This window comes from Labeo rohita, chromosome 6, assembly GCF_022985175.1.
Source record: "Labeo rohita strain BAU-BD-2019 chromosome 6, IGBB_LRoh.1.0, whole genome shotgun sequence".
NCBI lineage: Eukaryota > Metazoa > Chordata > Actinopteri > Cypriniformes > Cyprinidae > Labeo > Labeo rohita.
This window is the reverse complement of record NC_066874.1, coordinates 26,498,168-26,519,310: the sequence shown is the minus strand read 5'-3', so window position 1 is coordinate 26,519,310 and position 21,143 is coordinate 26,498,168. Positions and strand designations below refer to the sequence as shown.

Genomic DNA, 21,143 nt, shown 5'->3' with positions numbered 1-21,143 from the left:
TGAATCATAACAACTAGCCATAACTAGATCATCTTACCTTCCACTTAGCTTTAGCAAAGTTTTTCTCAATCTGAGCACAAACGCCATCTTTGATGTTCTTGTCTGAGGCGGCATTTCCAGATATCCTAAATAAAAAAAGATGCACAGCCATTATTTTTTAATTAAACTGCAGATAAATTTTAAAACTCAGGTTCTGCGCAAAGGCTCCTTACCACTCATGATTAATGGCTTCCTGTGCAGTCAGTCTTTGGTCCTGGTCCACCTCCATTAAACACGCAACTAGGCTTTTTGCTGCAAAGCAGTTTTTTAAGTTGAACTTGTGTTTTGATCAGAATCCCACAGATCAATTCCACACCTACTGTACAGTGATTTGTGTACTGTACCTGAATCTGAGATGTCATCCCAATAGGGGGAGTCAAACTCGTAGTCTCCAGACAGAATTTTCCGGAACAGGTTCTTATCGTGATTGTCATAATCGTCATCATCTGTCTCGTCATAAAAAGGTGGGTTTCCTGACAGTCTGTTGAAAATTATAATATGACCAGAGTGTTAACATTTTCTTAGGGCAAGGGGTTAATTAGGTCTATAACACCATATGAACAACATTTGATTGTTGAGGAGAGATTAGGGAGAGAAATGGATATAGAAAATACTGTGCACTTACAGAGCAGCAATGATGATCTAACACGCAACAGGAACATGACAACAGGAAATGGAATGTATGTGCTGATGAACTCATGGATGTGTCAGGCAAGTGACTCCAAAACAAACATTTATGGAGTCTACTAATAAATAAAGATCTGGTTCAAGAACACAATGAAATGAACATTTTGGACAATCTTACACAATGAATGAAATGAACTCACAGGATGTACATAATCACTCCGATGGCCCAGCAGTCCACCGGTCTGCCATATCTCTGTCTGCCAACCACCTCTGGAGCTATAAGAGAAAGAAAAAGCCTGAATTATGAGTCAATTACAATATATCTAATATAATATAGTGCAAAACAAACACTACATTATATTATAGTGCTCTTGGACATGTAATGTTTGTATTCATGTTGGTTTAATACATTTTTGCAAAACATGAGGTAATGACTAAAATCTCAAGTGGTATAACCTGTGGTATAAGTAAGAAGTGATTAAATATTCTTCTCAGACCTTGAATGCAATTTATTGTACACATATTAATCATTATTTAAAAAAAACAACACATTTTAAAACGAATTCAGGAATAAAGAGCGAGGTATATATTGAATTCATTGTCTGTATTATTATTTTGGTAACACTTTAGTTTAAAAATGTTTTAAACTAAGAATGAACAATACTTACACAGCATTTATTAATTTTAGTTAATGTTAATTTCAACATTTACTAATACATTATTAAAATCTAAAGCTTGTTAACATTAGTTATTGCACTGTGAACTAACAAGAACAATGAACGACTTTTTTTTTTATTAACTAACATTAACAAAGATTAATAAATACTATAGTAAATGTATTGTTCATTGTTCATTCATGTTAGCTAACACATTAATATTAAAGGGGTCATCGGATTCCCATTTTCCACAAGTAGATATGATTCGTTAGGGTCTTAATGAAAAGTCTATAATATACTTTGGTTAAAAATAACAACACTCTTTTTTCCTTGCCAAAATCAGCTCTGCAAAAATCATCCTGTTTTGGTCGAGGTTGCTTTAAATGTTAATGAGCTCTGCTCGCCCCGCCCCTCTCTTCTCTCTGTGGAGTGACAAGCCTGTTTACTTTAGCCGCATTTGGCTGCATTTAGCCGCTAAACTTGCTAACTGGCACATTATTAGGAAAGGCGATCGCAAAGATTCATAAAAACCCTTATACTCACTTCTGCTGTAGGTGAAGCTGGATCATGAATGATTCGTGCAAACATAGACGGATATATGCAGTTACATCTGAAACCTTTGACACTTTTTCTTACCAAGGTACTCTGGTGTGCCACATGGCTCTTTGATAAGACCATTTTCCAGTTTGGCCAGGTGAAAATCGCTGATTACAATTTTGGAGTTCTTCAGACGGTTGTAGTAGACCAGATTTTCCAGCTGATGGGGTGAGAAGATATGATATAAATGCAAACCATTTTAGAAAACCTCAAAAACTTCACCTCGCAAAGCATTTATGAGAATCAGAAATTCAGAAATTAAAAAAAAAAAAAAGTGATGCAAGACATGTCATTGATAATGGTATGATTATTAGAATGAGTTTTCCTTTTGAAATAAATGATCCCCTTAGTATCTAATCAACATCTGTCTCCCAAAACGTTGTAGAACCATTCTGTAGATACTGCATTCTGGTGCAATACCATATGGTCACCATTAGATGGTAGTAAAGCCCCAAGTCACCTTTAGGTTTCTGTGAACGATGTGGAGAGAGTGCAGGTAAGCCACAGCTTCAAGCACCTGCCGGATCACATTGCTGGTGTCACGTTCTGAGTAGTAGCCCTGGTCTAAGATCCAGTCGAACACCTCCCTTCCTGTGGCCCTGAAGTAAAAGAACCAGCCAAACCAAACATTCACAGGAGAGTCAATAATGTCCAAATGATAACCGTATAACGATGTCTTTTTAGTTTAGAAAAAAAGGGCATCTTTACATAAAGAAATAGGGCAACATCTAAAAAAATGATAATTCTGTCAACATTTGCAGCTTAAATGTATGTTTTTATTTGCTTAATCTGTTTACTGAACTTTGTTAACAGGATAAAGATACAGAAGAATAAAAAATATTGTCCCCACTCCACCCCAATCTCAGTAAATAAATAAATAACCAACCCACTTTATAATAGGGAAAATCTTATATTCTGTATTCCACATCCCTATCCATTATGAAAAAGAACAACCTGAGGGTGAGTATTTAATAACAGAATTTTCATTTCGGTTCTATTATGTCTTTAAAATCTAAACACAATGAAAGCAGAAAGTATCCATTCACACTCTTGTACTTTCTTTCTCACTCTCACATACAAAAATCTCAAAGAACTTACAGCTCCAGAAAGAGGAAGTACTCTTTTCTCGTCTCAAAGACATCTACCAGCTGGAGGATGTTATGATGCTTCACCCTGCGGGGAGAGACAGAGAGAGAGCAAGAGAGAAACTGTGACACTGTGAAAGGAAGCAGAGTAGAAAGTGAAAAGAAATCATGACTATCTGCAAAAATAAAATCATTTGCATGGTAAAGAGTCGACTGCATTCTGCTACTCTTGTTCAACAAATTCCAACGCTTAGCACCATCTGCATGCACCTTTCTTTTCTAAAATCTGGATCATATATCCAGCCTGCATGGAAAACATACATTTTCAAGATGAGGATCTCATTTTTGGCTGCTTTCCGTACTTTTCTTCCATCTTTCTTCAGGAACTTTTTACAGGTGTACATTTTCAGTGTGTTCTTGTCCTTTGCCCTGAAGATTTCACAAAACTCCTCCCTGTTAATGAAGACAAGAAAAACACATATACAGTGCTGTCAAGTCTAATTTAAACATGAAAGGATGTTTTGGATATGTCATGATATGTCACAGAAAGATTACAATAAACAAGAGCAAAACAAAAGGCAGAGACAACCATAAATTTGTACTCACGATTTCACTACCTGTCCCAGGTCATACTTATCAGTGACCTCTGAAGGACTGTTGTAGTCCTTCTTCTCTCCCAGAGTCAAACAGCCAAATGGCATGGCTGCTCCTGCCCTAGAAAACAAACACAAAAAGTAATTTAATGGTCTTTCAAAAGTCATGTTAAGGACATGAATGATACAGAAATCTCAAACCATGCCGTCTATCGAGGAGAGGGGTGAGATTACTTCTCTAAGCAACTGAGCTTATGATTTTCGTTTGGTTGCTGACAGATTTATATTAAAGGAAGGACCCAAGCTATATCTAGGGAGCAGAATAAAATTTGTGCCAGTAATAAAAAAAACACCTAGAACACTCTAGCATCCAGTCATACATGGAATGGGTAAAAAAAAAAAAAAAAAAAAACTAATATTTTCTAATAACTTTTTTTTTTTTTTTTTTGAATTGTATAACAGCACTGAATAAATCTGTACATTTGTGCTTTTTAAATGATACCAGGCATGTATTTTCATTTTTTAGAAGAAATTAAAACATTTATTAAGCAAGGAGAGATTCATTAGACTTAAAAATCTGTTTTAAATAAATGCTTTTTTTTTACTTTTTAATTATCAAATAAGCCCGAAACAATTTATTATGGTTTCCACAAAAAAAAAAAAAAAAAAAAAAAAAAATTAAGCATTGTGTTAACCTGCTTCAGACTGGAGTAATTGGTGCTGAAAATTCAGCTTTGCCTTCACAGAATAAATAACATTTTAAAATATATTTGAATAGAAAACAGTTATTTTAAAGTAAAATAATGTTTCACAATATAACTGTATTTACTGTGTTTTTGATCAAATAAATATGGAAACCAAATAAAAAAATTAAAAAAGATAATTGCTTTTTTATCTCACAATGTGACGAGTTGAGACAAACTCACAATCTGACTTTTTTTCTCAGAATTGTGAGTTTATATCTTACAACTCTCATTTTTTTATTAAGTTAGAATTGTAAGATATAAACTTGCAGTTCTAAGAACATGCGCTAGTCCTTTTTTCCCCTCAAATTTGGACTTTATAACTCCCAATTGTGTTTACATTTCACAATTCTGAAAAAAAGTCAGAATTGTGAGAAAATTTTTTTTACATTTTCATCTCACAGTTCTGACTTTATTTCTCCCAACTGCAAGGTTATATCTCACAATTCTGAGAATAAAAGTCAGAATTGTGAAATAAAGACCTGGTTTCACAGACAGGGTTTAGGGTAAGACAGCATTACGCAATAGTTCAATTAGGATATTTAAGTAGTTTTCATAAACGTGCCTCAGAAAAAACATTACTGGTGTGCATCTTGAGACAAAACAAAGGCCCTGACATATTTTAAAGGGGTCATCGGATGCCCATTTTCCACAAGTTGATATGATTCTTTAGGGTCTTAATGAAAAGTCTATAATATACTTTGGTTAAAAATTCTCAATGGTTGTGTAAAACAACACCCTTTTTACCTCGTCAAAATCAGCTCTGCAAAAATCATCCCATTCTGGTCGAGGCTGCTTTAAATGCAAATGAGCTCTGTTCGCCCCGCCCCTCTCTTCTCTCTGTGGAGTGACGAGCCTGTTTACTTTAGCCGCATTTAGCGCATTTAGCCGCGAACCTTGCTAACTAGCACGTTATTAGGAAAGGTGATTGCAGAGATTCATAAATAAACCCTTATACTCACTAATACATTAATTAAAAACCACTACATGGATTTTTATCATTATAGGGTGTATAGATGTGTACATACACTGCCAACACACAGTAATGTTCAAACAACATGTAAAAGTGAACTTTGCATCCGATGACCCCTTTAAGATCAGTTAGTGCAAGTTTCTTTTAGTTGAAAAAGCTCAGACTGACATTTTACTCTGGGATTGGGCTTAAGCCTTGTCTTTGAAACCTGGGGAATAAGTCAGAAAAACACTTTTTTATTTTTTATTCAGTGGCATGAACGGGCTTCCATATGATGACCGTAAGAGACTTCCAACCACAATTTTTTTAATATCACAACAGTGCAAGCAGAAACCTGAAATAAGACACTGTCACAGCAATTATAATGTAGATACACAAATCAACACTCCATCAGCCTAATCCTCCTGTACCCCACATTACCAAGCAAATTATCAGCCTCTCAATTTACAATATCGTTGATGACTAGAGAGTTTTTTGTCTTCGATCCACTCTTTGAGTGCACATTTTAATTGTGTATGTTCTGAAAGGCCACTGATGTGCGTGTTCGTGATGGTGTGAATTTAATAAATTATGAAGAGAGTTTTTGCTGTGAAGCCTTGAGATGCCACTTCACATTCATTCATTGACAATTAAAATGCATGCAGTTGTTTCTTTCTTTCTTTCTTCCATTGAGCTGCGAGTGAGCTCCGCGACCCAGCACTTTTCTCTCCGTCTAAGCCAGAACTCAAAGAGGAGGAATAAATTCTCATTTATCTGAGAGCGAGAAAAAATGAGCGAGAGAGATTTGGCAGACAGCGCTCTCATAACCACACATGAGTAATGCCTACAATTTATTCCAAAAGCGACAATTTCCACTTGTGGCAGGAAGTAGCTCTGAAAAATTCTGATTCTTTGAACATGCAGTAATCATGCTTATTAATGACAGATCTGAGAGCAAGAAAAAAAGGAAAAGACCGTAGGGACATCAGAGGGATAAATTACATTAATCGTAAAATTAAATGCATTAGGATATTAAATGATAAGAGTGATGTTGGGTGCTATCAAAATAAAACATTTTAGGGGATAGTTTGTCCAAAAATGAAAATTCGGTCATCATTTACTCACCCTTCTGCTGTAGAACACACATAAAATATATTTTTTTGTCCATACTATGAATGACGATGGGGTCCAGTGTTGTTTTGGACCCCACTGACTTTCATTATACAGCCAAAAATAACTGAAATAATCAGGATTTTCTTTTTCCCAATATGATAACTTTCCCAAGTTGATATTTTTGCATTGGACTAAAACTTACCCTCAAAAAATGACTTTTAATGCTTGTTCAAATTACTTGGTTAAAATGAGCAGAAACAACTAAATCTTGAACTTTTCTTATCTAACTTACTTTCATTATGTGTAGTCTGCTTTAAATTGTAAAAAATGAATTGAGCTTAATCATTTTGTGTTGGGACTACATGAATCTTTTTTGTCGACACAACCAACTGAAAAGTGGATGTTTAGTTCCCAGCATGCTTTGCATGGGTTCGCATTAAGATGATAACATGTTAAAAAATGGTCATTTTAAGTGTTATAATGAAAGAAAATTATATGTTAGAGTTCTTATACATGTAATGGTGAATTATTTTGAGATGTAGAAGAGGTCTGGAGATTAGAAAAAGTTGCTCAATACTGATGCTTATTTTTATTTAAAAAAATACAGTTTAAATGCTTTTTAATCTTAAATGCTTGTCTTGTCTTGCTCTCTCTGAACTCTGTATTCTGCCTCAAGGTAGTTAGGGTATGTCGAAAAACTCCAATCTTATTTTCTCCCTCAACTTCAAAAATCATTTCAAAATCATCCTACATTGCTGCAGAAGTACCGACCCAGTCTTTGCAAAGTGAAGATCAAACACCCTCAACGAAAAAGGTAAAACAGCAATATAAGACGATTTTGAAGTTGAGGGAGAACATGAGATGGGAGTTTTTTGACAAACCCTAATTGTCAAGAACCGGAAAAAAACAGTTCAGGTAGAGTGAGACAAGACAAGCATTTGACATTAAAAAGTATATAAATTGTATTATTTTTATGAAAATAACCATTCGTTTCGCTAGATAAGACCCTTCTTCCTCAGCTGGGATCATTTACAACCGCATTTGGGATCGTTTGAAGCCGTATTTAAACTGCATTTTGGAAGTTCAAAGTTGGGGCACCATACATCAAGACAGAATCAAGTTCAGTTAAACAAATAATGTTTTGTAGAACCAACTACTTGTTTTAGTCTTGTTGTATATACATATTTCACTGAACAAGCTATTTTTTTTTTTGAGTGTACAGACTTCACTCACACCTGTTTACAACCATGCATAAGCATGGTTCAATGAGGCCTATGATCAATCAGTTCCAAAAAAATAAAAAAATACAAAATACAAAATCTGTGCAAACAGAAAACAGACCGACAAAAACTGGTGATTTAGTAATAATACACAGTAGTGTAATGCAATCTTTAAAAGGCCTGCCAATTTTTGATCTATAACAACAAATTATGTAAAGGATTTTCAAAATATCTTCTTTTGTATTCCACAAAAAGTCATACAAGTTTGACATGAGGAAGTAAATGATGACAATTTTCATTTTTGGGGTAAATAATGCCTGTAAGACAAAACGAGGCTGTGACCCATTTTGCTTCTGCAGTATGATGTATGTTTGAGTGAAACTTTCAACCAAGTTATATTTTTAAGAACAATTGCAAAGAACTCTTTTTGATCTGATACCAAGATGGGATTTTAGACTAAAAACTGATATCATCATCAAAATGATATCATCAAATTATATCATTTGGCCATCACAAGCACTAGAAAGCTTGAAAGCTTTTCTCTTTATGTTAGTACTTGCTTTAATGTGCACTTATTTTGAAGGTTTCCTAGGGTGGTATTCCTTGAGTAATAAACCCCACAGGGTTCAACATTAAAATTAACTAGAGAACTAGTGAAACAACCAAAGAAGAACAAAGTACTCACATCTAAATGTGCTACACGCAGAGCCTAAAAGCCTGCAGACCCCTATCAGTGCTAAATTCCCCACATCATGCGATACCCTGTTAGTTTAATCTTCTCAGAAGAGCCTATAGACTCTCAAAACTGTTGCCAGTTCTTCTAAAAATGTCTGCTTTACTGTTTTGAGAGCTGGGAGGACAGCCATTATCTATCGCAGTACAACGCGCTGAAACAAACAACAGAAAGGCCTCACACAAACAAGCAATTACACATCAGGCTGGCAGTACAATTGCACCGCTACTCGGGTCTGACCCAACAATTTGCCAAACACCATGACAGTCCTCAATCACGCTGAAGCTCCACCGGATAATGTGACAAGAGTTTTGTCTCTAAAGGCTTCGAGCTTTCAGCATTAACAAAGAGCCAAGACAAAAACCAGCACAATAGTTCACATGCACCGCACGCCTCTGAACTCTGGCGGGCTTGAACTTACTCTGAAACTCTTTGTTTGATGTTACAGTACAAAAAACATCCTATTTTCTCTCCTCCACTCTCCCAGAATAGTCCAGAAAAGGCAGGAGAGCAGACTGAAGCATCATTACCACCCAGCGCCAGAGTATCGACCAAAAAAAGGCCATTCCTGATATCCACAGTAAAGGAGGCATTACATAAATTACAGGCTGAGCGAGAGGCTGTTTGCTTTGCCCGTCACAGGAGCACCAAGGTCTCTAATTAATCTCCCCTTGGCCTCTATGATTGCAGGAGACACTGGCTTTGCAAGGCCAGTACATGCATGGTAATGAGGGGAGAGAAGCACTTTAAAGACAGTTTGGAGAACAGGAGAAGAGATGTTTAAAAAACTAAACTGGGAATGATGTGTTTAGTGCGCATGCTACTGTTTTGCATAAGCGGTTTTGATTAACTGTGTTCACTAGCTCGATTTGCCTGTGGCATGCTTTTTATTTTTTTCATTTATTTCACTTTGTTAGTATTTTCTGTTTAAATTTTGATTTTAAAACCACGGTCCCTCAACAGACCTTAGTCAAGGTAGCACCATAATCAATTTTTGACATGAATGAAAATGAGTCTGTGAGTGATGGAAGTACAGTGTGTTCAGTGCGTTGTACTGTTCTTTATAGAGCTGGGTTTTGACACCGGTTTCATGATTTGGTAACACTTTAGAATACAGTTCTGTCATTAGTGAATAACTACACAGGAACAAATGACTAATGCACTATTAACATTCTAGTATCTACTACTGACTAACAAGAAATTCTGATTAACAAATCAGTAAGTAATTGTGCTCACTTGAAAGTGGTAGTTCACTATTAGCTAATCAGTAACTACTATTTTTTCATATCTCCCAAATAACTACTATATACAGGTTCATAATTGGTTCTAAAGTAAAGATCATGGTAACCCACTAGTAATGATTCGTAATACCACGTAATACCATCTTTAAATTACATAATTATATTTCTATTCCAATTCGTTTTTTTGAAACATATACATCTAAATGTTAGCTGTCATAAAAAAAACTTGACAGATTTATTCGAACATAAATTTAAACATTGACGAACAGTAAAAAAATCTAATGAATATGTTATATGTTGCACATATTTAGCAAAATGCTCCTCTCTAGAGTTTATTTATAGCTGACTAATGAGTTTATGGTCACAGAATGTTTTTTTCTAAGGTAAATGTGACGTTACGTGGCATTGTTTACCAGCTGCTATATTGACATCTTTGCACGGCTGAAACACTGAATGAGCGATTACAAGAGACAGGATATGGATTTCAGTAAGCTGTACTTTTCTTTTTTAACATAGCTTCGGATGTTCACTCATGTTAATTTGTAATAAAATGGACAGAATTTGAAATCTGAGACTTTGTATCAAAAGTAACGAAGCACAAAGCTTATTGCGATTTTTTTGATGGGATGCGTGCTACAATGTTCTGTTCTTCAACTGAAAATAGACTAGACTAATTGATTCTTGGGATTTAAGAATCAATATCGTTTAGCAAAAAAATTATAAATGATTAAAAGTGAGAAATTTATATTTTTTACCTAGCTCTAGTTGTTTTAACAAGATACCGATTGTTCAGCTGGTATAACATAGAGTATTTCAGGAGAAAAAAAAACAACCTTTAGACAAAATCTCTTTAAAACAGTTTTAAGTTGTGAGCTGCCGAAAAATACATAATCTAGGACCTTTATACAGTTTGTAAGTTTAGCCTTTGTGCTAATAAAGACTACTTTAATAGGCATTATAAAGAGTTAAGATAAAAAGAAAATGCCATTGAAACTTTTTTGAAGTCCGTCAGTTCCCTTCAGAGATGCATTCATATAAACCCCCCACTCCCAGTTCAATATTCTGAATTTTCTTCCAATATTTCACACATAGTGAACATTGAGTTTTGAGTTTTCTGGTACAGTATTTTCTCATCTTCAGCATGTCCCTTCTCTGTCTCACACAAATTACATTTTGGGAAGTTATTGCATTTTGTGTGCAAGTCCGGAAAAGAGATCGGCTGAAATAAAATAAACAAGCAGGTTGCCATCTGCATCTGCCGGTTCCAACAGATGGACAACACATCTCTAAATTCAGTATGGCATAATCTAACCTGACTAAGGTCTATTCAACTAAAAAAATATGGTCCAACTTTATATTAGGTGGCCTAAACTATTATGTACTTACATTTAAATTAATCATTTGATACAATGCACTTATTGTGTATTTGTTTTCACATTGTACCTACATTTTCAAAAAATACCTGCATGTAATTACATTATAATTACACTGTTGACCCATGCCTTACACATTAACCCACCCTTAAACCCACCCATACCACCAAACCTTACCCGTATCCAACCTCAAAAGCACCAAAAGTGTTTTGCAATACAATATGAATACAATAAGTACTTTATACTTATTTTGTAGTTAAGTATGTAGTTAAGGCCACCTAATGTAAAGTGGGACCAAAAATGTACAATCAAAAGCTCAATTACATTCATACAGGACATTTATGTGTCAACACATTGCGAAAAAGCACCAATAGGATTTTTTTTTAAATCCAAGGCTATAAAATGCATCTAAAAGCATAACTCTTGGAACAATTTGTTAAAAAATGAACATTTTTGATTGCAAAAACTCAATTTCTCGGGTCTTAATTTGCTCTCAATTTCACTGCTGTCTAAGAGATTTCCACTTCCAGAACAAAATGTACAGATAATGTACTCACCCCCTTGTCCATCCAAGGTGTGCATATCTTTCTTTCTTCAGTCGTAAGGAAAATATGTTTTTTGAGGAAAACATTTTTCATTTTTCTCCATATAATGGACTGCTATGGTGCCCCGAGTTTGAACTTCCAAAATGCAGTTTAAATGCGGCTTCAAACGATCCAAAATGCGGTTGTAAATGTTTTATGAAAATGATTTAAATTGTATTATTTTTATGAAAATAACCGATAAGACACTTCTTCCTCAGCTGGGATCGTTTACAACCACGGCTGGGATCGTTTGAAGCCGCATTTAAACTGCATTTTGGAAGTTTAAACTTGGGGCACCATAGCAGTCCATTATATGGAGAAAATTCCTGAAATGTTTCACTCAAAAAACATATTTACTGTCTCAGTGGCAGCTGAACTTTTTCTTTGGCAGCAGAAGTTAGGAAAAGGGCAGATGCAAGGACACAAAGAATTTTTTCTTTTTCTGTAAATGAAAAACTCCTCTAAATGTTTCTAGCTGAGAAGTTTCTCGAGCTTCCATCAGCAGGGAACAAATTTAGTAGCTCGTCTAAATCTTCTGAGGATTAGGGGGGTCATCTCTGCCTCTTGTATTTGGTCTTTAGAAAGCAATAGACAAAATATAACCCCTTTACCTTGTTTCTGATAAATTATGCAATCCAGCTTCGGTATTTGTGTGCGTGCATGTGTCTCCTCGCCGTGGAAGCTGTCGGTGCTCTGCAAAGCTGAACATTCAGTTTGAAGCCTTGGGCATTGTTTGGCTCTCTCTCTGCAGAGCTGCCAGCCGTGTCTACATTTGCTGTCACTCAGCCTTTTCTATAAGACATTCTGCAAAGCCTTATAGTGTTCCTATCTAAAGCAGCCTACCGAGCTTAACATCAAATACGATTTTGGAAGTGTTTCAGGACCAGCACTGTTCAAACAAATAATGATGTTTGGATTCATTCGTGTGATGTCATCAGTTTACCTGGACTGTTTAACCCTACTATTGTTTTACCAGTAAACTGAAAGCACTCATCAGAAAGATAAAACAAAGATGAGATCTGGTCTAGACATCAACGGCACTAAATATAGAGCAAATGAAGACAATTGTCTCTACATCTCTGTTTCTCTTGAGAAAAAACCAACAGTGTCTCAAACTGTGCTCAGATTTGCAACGACATCAAAGCTAGAGCTTTCAGAAATACATTACAATTACCTCTCCACTTTGTTTCTACTTTTATTTTTTTTAAACGTCTAAAAAAACAGAAACAAAAATACTAAACTAAGTACTCAATTAAGTCCCTTAAACTCTAAAAATGCAACATTTCAGCAATAAAAAATGTCCTCTGACCAAAAAAACATTAGTAGACACACATAATGACGATAAAAGGAAGAAGAAATTCAAAAACAGACAAATTTGCCTGAAAATTTTTGAGGTAGACGTCAATGTCTTACAATAACCCTGTTACAGTTTGTCCTGTAATTCCATTATGTGTCTGTCTATGTTCAATTAGCAAAGTGCTATTTGAGCATTTACAACACTAAATTGGCCATCAAGCCTCCATCGGCCATAACAAGTGTGTTTTATTCTCCTCTTAGCTGAAAAACATGCTCTCTTGCGGCAATCAAACAAATGAAGAGACATAACATCAATTAGCTGTGAGTCAACAAACGGAGACAGACATTATTTATCAAAACACATTCATATGGATGAGTTTATTTTTAGAAATGGGTACTTAGTAATCTAATTGATGGTGCATCATGTTGTTGTGTCTCTCATTTGGCACAATCATAGCATTAGGCTGTGTGTTGTAAATGTTCTCTGGCCATAAAAGCTGAGGCTTGATGAAAAACAAGGGAATTGTCCCCAATCATACGACGAAAGATGATTATGCATAATCATGGACATTATAAACACTTTTTTTTTTAAACATAGGTCAATTATGGCTTTCAGTAATCAGATATCTTGCATTTAATTTATCGACTGTAGTGAAAATGACTGTTGCAGAGTCTTGTGGCTAAACTGACTGTAATTTACACTGTAACTGCCTTTTTGTCTTAGTGGAAACTTTAATATAATATACAGTTAAATTATTAAAAAAAAATTAACTCAGGTTAATATTAAATGTCCAGGTAGGGCCTTAGCTATCGATTATTTTAGTAATGAAGTATTCTACCGATTATTCCAGCGATTAATCGAATAATCGGATAAGAAGTTTTTCTTTATTAAAGAGCAATAAAAAATATACAAGAGAATATAAGATAGGTCTCTTAAAATAAATAAGTAATTTGTTTTCTTTTTAGAAAAATTAACATTTTTATTGCTGAAATGGCATACATTAATAACCATAAAAACTAAACCCATTTAATGCATTTATTTGCCAAATTACATTCAAAATGCAAATGAAAATATATCAATATAATAATAATAATAATAATAATAATATATATATAAGAATAAGAATAAGAATAAGAATAAGAATAAGAATATCAATAAGAAATTGAGGCATTTGGATGTAGGCCTATTTACACACTATTTAATTCAGCTCAGAGGAACATGAATGCATTTAACTTGCAGTTACAAATGCATAAATAATATTTTGTTATTTTAAACAAAATATTGAATACTGATATTTACATGTATTTTAAAAATGAAGATACTTCAAATGTGAAATCAAAACCGTGTCAGCAAGTCACTGTTAAGTATGTGAGTCATTGCGATTGAACTGAATCATTTAACGGGTGATTCATTCAAGAACGAAGCACCGTCTTGTTATTCAAAAAAGCAAAACAATGCTGTGGCTGTGTTTGGAATGGTTATTTGTTGGTGAAATAGAGCAAAAACAGGCAATATGCTGTCTGAAATGTTAGTCTCTTAACATTAACTTCTTGTTTAATGATGAACTGTTGCATAAAATCAGTATCGCATTTGTAATTATGCTGGCACTCTTCGTTTGATATTGACTAACTTTCTAACTTTCTGTGTGTCAAAGAGAGAGAATGAGACAATCAACATTAATGGCACTAAGTCTTTCACAAAACATGGCTAACTTATGGACATCATAACTAACCACCATTAATTTTCGGTCTTCAGTATGTCCAGCGTTTATTGGTTTGTGCGTCAGTAATAATGGTCCGTGGGGAAATAGTGTTCCGTATGTAGTTACAGTAAATGGATCAAACGAAGCCTCGAGGCAAATAATTTGCCTCCATGATTTTTTGTATTCGAGTTACTCAAGGAATCGTTTCAGTCCTACGTCCAGGTATTTATTTATTTGGGGAGCAACATGTGGGATAACGTACAGTCAGACCTACATGCGCCACATACCTTTCCACGCTATATTGCTATAAAACACAAAACTTCTAGGTGACTAAACATGTACTAACCTTTTAGTAAAGTCCAAAATGTCATGTTTATAGCCTGAGACATCCAGATGCCTCAAAAAATATAAAACTACAACCTAAATGCAGCTTCTGGGTCAAAATAAAATTGATTACACCCGTTTAAATGGTCTAGAAAACTATTTCCAAAACAAAGAAATCTACCGTCTGTTTTTTAGTTAGTTTTAGAATAGTATTAAATTCCATTTTTAAAATGTGAATGAAGCATAAAAGCTATTTAATATCAAACTGACAGAAAGTCAGATGTAGGTCTGTTAATGCTATATCGTTGTGCTTTCCAGAGGCCAGTTGTTAAACTGAACTTCCCACAGTGCTATGAGACTTCAAGTTTATGATCTTTATGAGATATTACACTCAATTGTGGTAATATATTAGATAAATACCTCACTGATTTACATAAATCAGGAGGAGGAATGAAATTTGCATAAACCCTATATGACTCTAGCTAATCTACATTCAGAGCACAGAACTCATTTACCGTGAGCTCACAACTCATTTACTTGTTTATCATTTCCACCATAGCAAAAACACTTTTATCTAGTGTTATTTACCACATTGTCCACAATATTCTTCACAATGATACTGTGACACATACCCGGATTCATGATGTGCAGTGAAAGTAATGCAAGCTATTCATAATATTCTTCAAATGAGGAAAAATACACCTTGAATTTGCATTAGTGACTGAAAATGAAGTATTCTTTTCAGACTTTTTTCATAAGAATAAGAGTCTTTTTTGTCCATTTCTGAGAACTTGTCAAAATGATTTTTTAAATAGTAAGACATTAAACATTTGAGCTGTTTGAAAAAGAAAGGAAAAATAACCTCTCTGTGCAAACTCAAATAAAGGTTTTAGTTCATGTCTTTGAGCTGTCACTCTTTCACAATTAACCATCAGTCCAGTGAGACAGAAACTTTACTTCCAAGAAAATTAGTTATCACACTTCATTTTCATTTATTATTTCTAAAGACTTAATTCTTGGAAAGAACCTGCTAAAAATGCAGCCTCATCTCTGCTTTGACACATCTATTTATCTGAGACATTTTTTAAATTTCTGATCCAAAGCAAAACAATTTTGTGATTACGATATCAACAATTCAGATATGCATGATAATTGTTTGCTAATTCACTGTAGGAAAATCAGGAAATAATTACATATGATAACACACACACAGAGCTTGGTAGTAAATGATTACATGTAATCTGGATTATATCAGATTTTAAAAAAATTAAGTACTTGTAATTAGAATTAATTCAATTTAAAATACTCGTAATAAGACTACAGTTCCTTTTTATGGCTTAAATGATTACATGTTATTTACACAATAGCAATAAATTATTCACAATTTATTGATTCTCCCTAATTCCTCTTTTTGATCTTTTAAAATTTCCTTTCTAAAATAGCTTACTGCTCATATACATTCAGAAAGACCAGTCATTAGTCAGGTGGCTACACAGCATTTGACCACTGGATTTACAAAAATCATTTTAATGTTTCAACATTTCATCAACATCAACTACTGATAAACAGTTATCACTCAGTTGGTTATTTAACCATATATTTCTATGTCTTTAGAAGGCTTTTGTCTTTCAAACACATTAAAATGCACAAATTCACAAACTTTTTTCTCATCTGATCCTCTTTCATCTAATATATTTACTTAAAGTACCCCTCAGATTTTAAAATAAATATTTTAATATTCAAGTATTACATCTGCGTGTTCATTGGTTCTCTGGTAACATGGTTATGTAACATGACATGCAGGTAAACAAATATAATATATTATATTATTAATTATTAGTTTTTAAACTCATTAAACTCATAAACCCCTGCAGTTCTTTCTCAAACACCAGTTTAGGAAACCTTGAAGTAATATAATGTTTAATGCCCTTCATGTTGTTAGGAACAACAAATTCTCTTTGTATTTTTATGTCAAAATGGTACAATATTAACCTATTTACATCAATGTGATAAACGAGTTAGGCCAAAAGTGTTCTAAAATGAGTCTGTTTATATATTAACTAAAATGTGTGTAATGGATTATGTTACTAACTATAATTTTTGTCATGCAATTTGGAATCAGTAACAGACTACAATTTGTAATCTACACAGCTCTGCACACAAAAACAAGTTACTTCTTTCTTATATTATAATGATATGATTAACTTTTAAACCATAAACCCAGCTTAACTGCAACAGAAATTGGCAGCTCGTGATCATGCAGTTTCATTTAATTGACAGCAGCTTTGACATTTCGATACAAAACTCCTTTTGTGTTTCAAGGAAAAAAGAATAAAGCATTCTAAAGGTGAGTAAATGACACTTAAAGCAAGTAATCTGAGGTACGACTCAACTGAACTGACCAAATTGAGAAATGTGAATCTGTTTTCTGCCAAGTACGTTGTTAACAAAACCTACAGCAATTATCCAACAAAAATATTTTCTTGGAAGATACATTTAAAATCAGAGGGAACAGAATCTGTCAAAAACATGTCATATCTCACGTTCCACTTTTAAATAATGCAAAACACCAGATTTTTGGTGATCAGGTCTGTAGATGGCTATCACAGGCCTAACAGACAGCAGGATTTATAGGTCTCTTCAAAGGGTGAATTTTATCAAGCTGTGGTGAAACAGTAGGTGCCAGATGGCTTCGTACAGCACCAAGACACTCGCACACACAAAAAAACTCCCTCTGATGTTACACCAAGGAGAATTGTGACACAAATGATAATGCTGGAACTCACTACACAATAAATAAAGTCATTTTATCCACATTAAAATGCAAAAACGTTCTTTTATAGTGTAAACGGTTATATGGAGTGTGCGTGAAAACATTCCAGAGACTCAACGGACAACATCAAAGAACACAATACAAGCTTCAAAGAGGGCAGTGCATCTTATCTTACCTGTCTAATACCTCCACAACACCAAACAAGCTGCTGCGGTCAGAACCTTCCCAAAGTCTTGCGGTGTGTCTCTGAGGAATGGCTAATTGGAGGAATTATGTGCGTATTAAGAAGAACCTTAGATTCGCTTCACACCCAGTTGGTTAATCTGTCCATTCTGTTCCTTATGTTATTTGTTGCCTTGGTTACAGTCATACATAAATGCAGTGGTACAGTACAGTGCGGCTGCTTCAGAGTGCAGCCAGCAGTAGTTGGGCTGGTGGATTCAAGAGGAGGGGAGCTGGTCATTGCGCAGCACTGCACAACGCAAGTAAACAATTCAACATTTAAGGACGAAAATCTCTTTCTAAACTTCCAGATTCCAGATTGCTGACTTTTGAGAGAGCATGAGAAATCCCACTTTCTACATTTTTTGTCGAAACAGAGTTACCAAAATCACATTTCTTAGATTATGATCTGTCCTGCAACAGATGGGTTTGGCTCAACTGTGCTCAGATTCAGAGAAAACAGAGTGTGAAGGCAGTTGAAGGCATTTTTCTCAGTTTTGGTGTTGGCATAGTTTGTGATTACTGCCATTTTCAACTGCAGGAGACACTTAAAGTGCCCCTATTATGCCATTTCTAATATTGCCTTTCATGAGTGTGTAATGTAGCTGTATGTGAATGTAAATGATCTGCAAAGTTGTTAAACCTGACAGTGCATGATGAATAAAGTTACTGTCTCATAGAATAGACTCATCATTAAGTTGTTAGCAATTTGAATCCAAATTTTGTGATGGCTACATGTTTGCATAATTCCTGCCTATGGTCTGCGTTGGTTGGCCACAAACATCTTGACCCACCCTCAAACACATCATTTTACTTGATGACTGCTTCTCTAATCTCGAGGAGTTCAATGTGGGATTTACAAAATGCTTGTTCCTGAAAGATGGCTCAGTACCTAGTTTATTTGGACCACCTGGCTCCACTGAATCACAACCTGTAAGTATGATAAACAATAGATGTTTATATTTTCTGTTAAGCATTCAAAATGCAGAACTATGGTAATGGGCGTGTCATTTTTGACACGTGCTATGCACGGTAGACCAATCAGAGCAGAGTCGCTCACAGAAAGTAGGGGTTTAGAGAGACTGAATCTTTGAACTGCTTTGAATGAATCGTTTGAGAATAGTTGGAAAATTGAGTGATTTTAAATGCATATTTTGAGAAAATGAAAGCGTTTTTGACCTTGCATCCATGTAAAGCTATTGTAGGAGACTCCTAAAACAATATTAGGAATGAGGTTATCAACATTCCTCGATTTAATTGGAAATTTCTGTATCAAGTAACCAGAAAATACCAGAAGTGGTGCATTTCATGGACGAGGATCCATGAAATGCATTATTAGACCGTTTTCCAAGGCTACATGATATATTAAACCCATTTAAAAATCATAATAAAGCATAATGCTATTTTAATTTCACAAACGCTACGATTCAATTAAATAAATACATGCAATGTAGGTTTAATATATGTGCTTTAATTATTAAAGCGCATATATTAAACCTCCTTTCACAGTAAATGTTGATCCACACAAACTGTTATCACTTACACATGTGGAGCATCTCAAACTCTGTCTCTGCCTATTGTTGAGTTTGCATTTATTTTAACGCTCATCTAGGAATGCAACATGTGCCATTTAATTTAAAGCAACATGCGCAAGTTAATTTAAAGGCTATTGATTGCTTAGGTCTATTTTTATTACTCAGACAAATTAATTATAATTATCCGATTACCTGATTAATCGTCAGAATAATCAACAAATTACTCGATTACCAAAATAATCATTAATGACAGCCCTAATTAAGAACCTTAAAAATGGCATAATAGGGGCCCTTTAAGGGCAAATTTTGTGTCAAAAATGTCTATTATCAAATATACTGTACAGTTAATACACATAATGCAACTATTAGTTGAGGAAATGAAAGAAAGACGTAAAACAATGCAATACTTCCTCCAAATAAATCTGTAAGTATCAGTACAAAGAATATATAAATAGATAAATAAAATATGAAATGGTTATTCTACAAGAATTGACTAGATCTCTGAAGTCGGAAAATAAGAGGGCTTTGCATCATCAGTAGTAAAAGGAAGTTATTTGTTTTTTTAGTAGTAAGTTCTGTGCATCACCATAATTCTCAGAAAATGTTCTTCACAGACATGAGAGAAATGAGATATGCTACGGCACTGAACAAAGAGAACTGCTCAGTTAACTTCATTTCCTGGCTGTTCTGGGCATGCTTCCACCGAAAAACATTGAGGGTGGATCACTTAACAACAAGCACCCGCCTCATGATAACACCGTTTCCCAGGCAACAAAAAAGGAGGGAAAAAGCAATAGCTTCTGGATTCCAACAGACTATAAAAGCAAAGATGTTGCTCTATTTTATTCCATGGCTGCTTTTCAAGTATTAGCTTGCAGTGAGAGAACCACAACAACACTTCTCAAGAGAAGTCTCAAATTCTCCAGCTCTAACTTGGAAGTCTTACATCAGACTGCTCTCTTGTTGAGTTAGAGCTAGTTTTGGGAATCGATGATGGGTATGTTAGCAGCAAGCAATAACTCCTGAATGCTGGTAATATGATAAAACAGATCCCTCCGAGCTTTACGTCACTGGGCTTCTCACTCCTCACCCAAACCTTTGTTTTCAAACTACTATAAAAAGAGACAATTAAAGCCAAAACCCTAATTAAAAAACAATATCAGACCTGGTTTACAGACAGACTGGATGAAGACCAACACTACATAAAGCAAAAGATATTATGATGAATGAAATCCTACTGAACATCTAATTAATTTGCACTCAAGCTAATGTTAATACTAAAAATAAATGGACTTTCTAAGAGAACTATTATCTGCTGTTACTGGAAGTATTACGCAGATGTGGTGCTTTTATATCCCTTGAACTTGTGTGAAACTAATGACTCAAATTCACTGGACTGAAGTCCAGCTCCATTAGACCTGCATGGACTAATGCATCCCCAAATGATGATAGAAATGTTGACTACACGAAATGAGTGGGTGGGTGAAATATTAATTAACATCTTCATTTTACATTCCCCTATATAACTGACATTGGACAGACAGTCAATCTCTGAAGCCAAGTTACTGTCCTTAAATGAAAGTTACTGTATTTTCTATGTAGTTTTTCACACAAAATAATATGTGACAGTCCAGCAGTTTAAACACATTTGCATCAGTTGATTGCATGTCACAGTCATGTTAAATAAAGTTATCAGTTTCCAAATAATCAGGAGACAGGACAGATTGAGACACT

At 34.7% G+C, this 21,143-nt stretch overlaps 1 protein-coding gene across 2 annotated transcripts in view; it reads right to left on the bottom strand.

Annotated features, from left to right (window-relative positions):
• The window catches only part of camkva (CaM kinase-like vesicle-associated a), a 28,434-nt gene that overhangs the window by 2,164 nt on the left and 5,127 nt on the right, over nucleotides 1–21,143 (bottom strand). Inside the window, exons 1-10 of one of the 2 annotated variants that reach the window (XM_051113459.1) lie at nucleotides 17,828–18,020; nucleotides 3,611–3,718; nucleotides 3,326–3,457; nucleotides 3,018–3,092; nucleotides 2,380–2,518; nucleotides 1,959–2,079; nucleotides 867–942; nucleotides 384–520; nucleotides 213–291; nucleotides 38–125 (exon numbers count right to left, since the gene is read on the bottom strand). In XM_051113459.1, the coding sequence (XP_050969416.1) occupies nucleotides 38–125; nucleotides 213–291; nucleotides 384–520; nucleotides 867–942; nucleotides 1,959–2,079; nucleotides 2,380–2,518; nucleotides 3,018–3,092; nucleotides 3,326–3,457; nucleotides 3,611–3,705 (942 nt within the window). In that variant the 5' untranslated portion in view covers nucleotides 3,706–3,718; nucleotides 17,828–18,020. Of the gene's footprint in view, nucleotides 1–37; nucleotides 126–212; nucleotides 292–383; nucleotides 521–866; nucleotides 943–1,958; nucleotides 2,080–2,379; nucleotides 2,519–3,017; nucleotides 3,093–3,325; nucleotides 3,458–3,610; nucleotides 3,719–17,827; nucleotides 18,021–21,143 lie in introns of those variants that run through there. The other variant, XM_051113458.1, reaches the window with a different exon arrangement.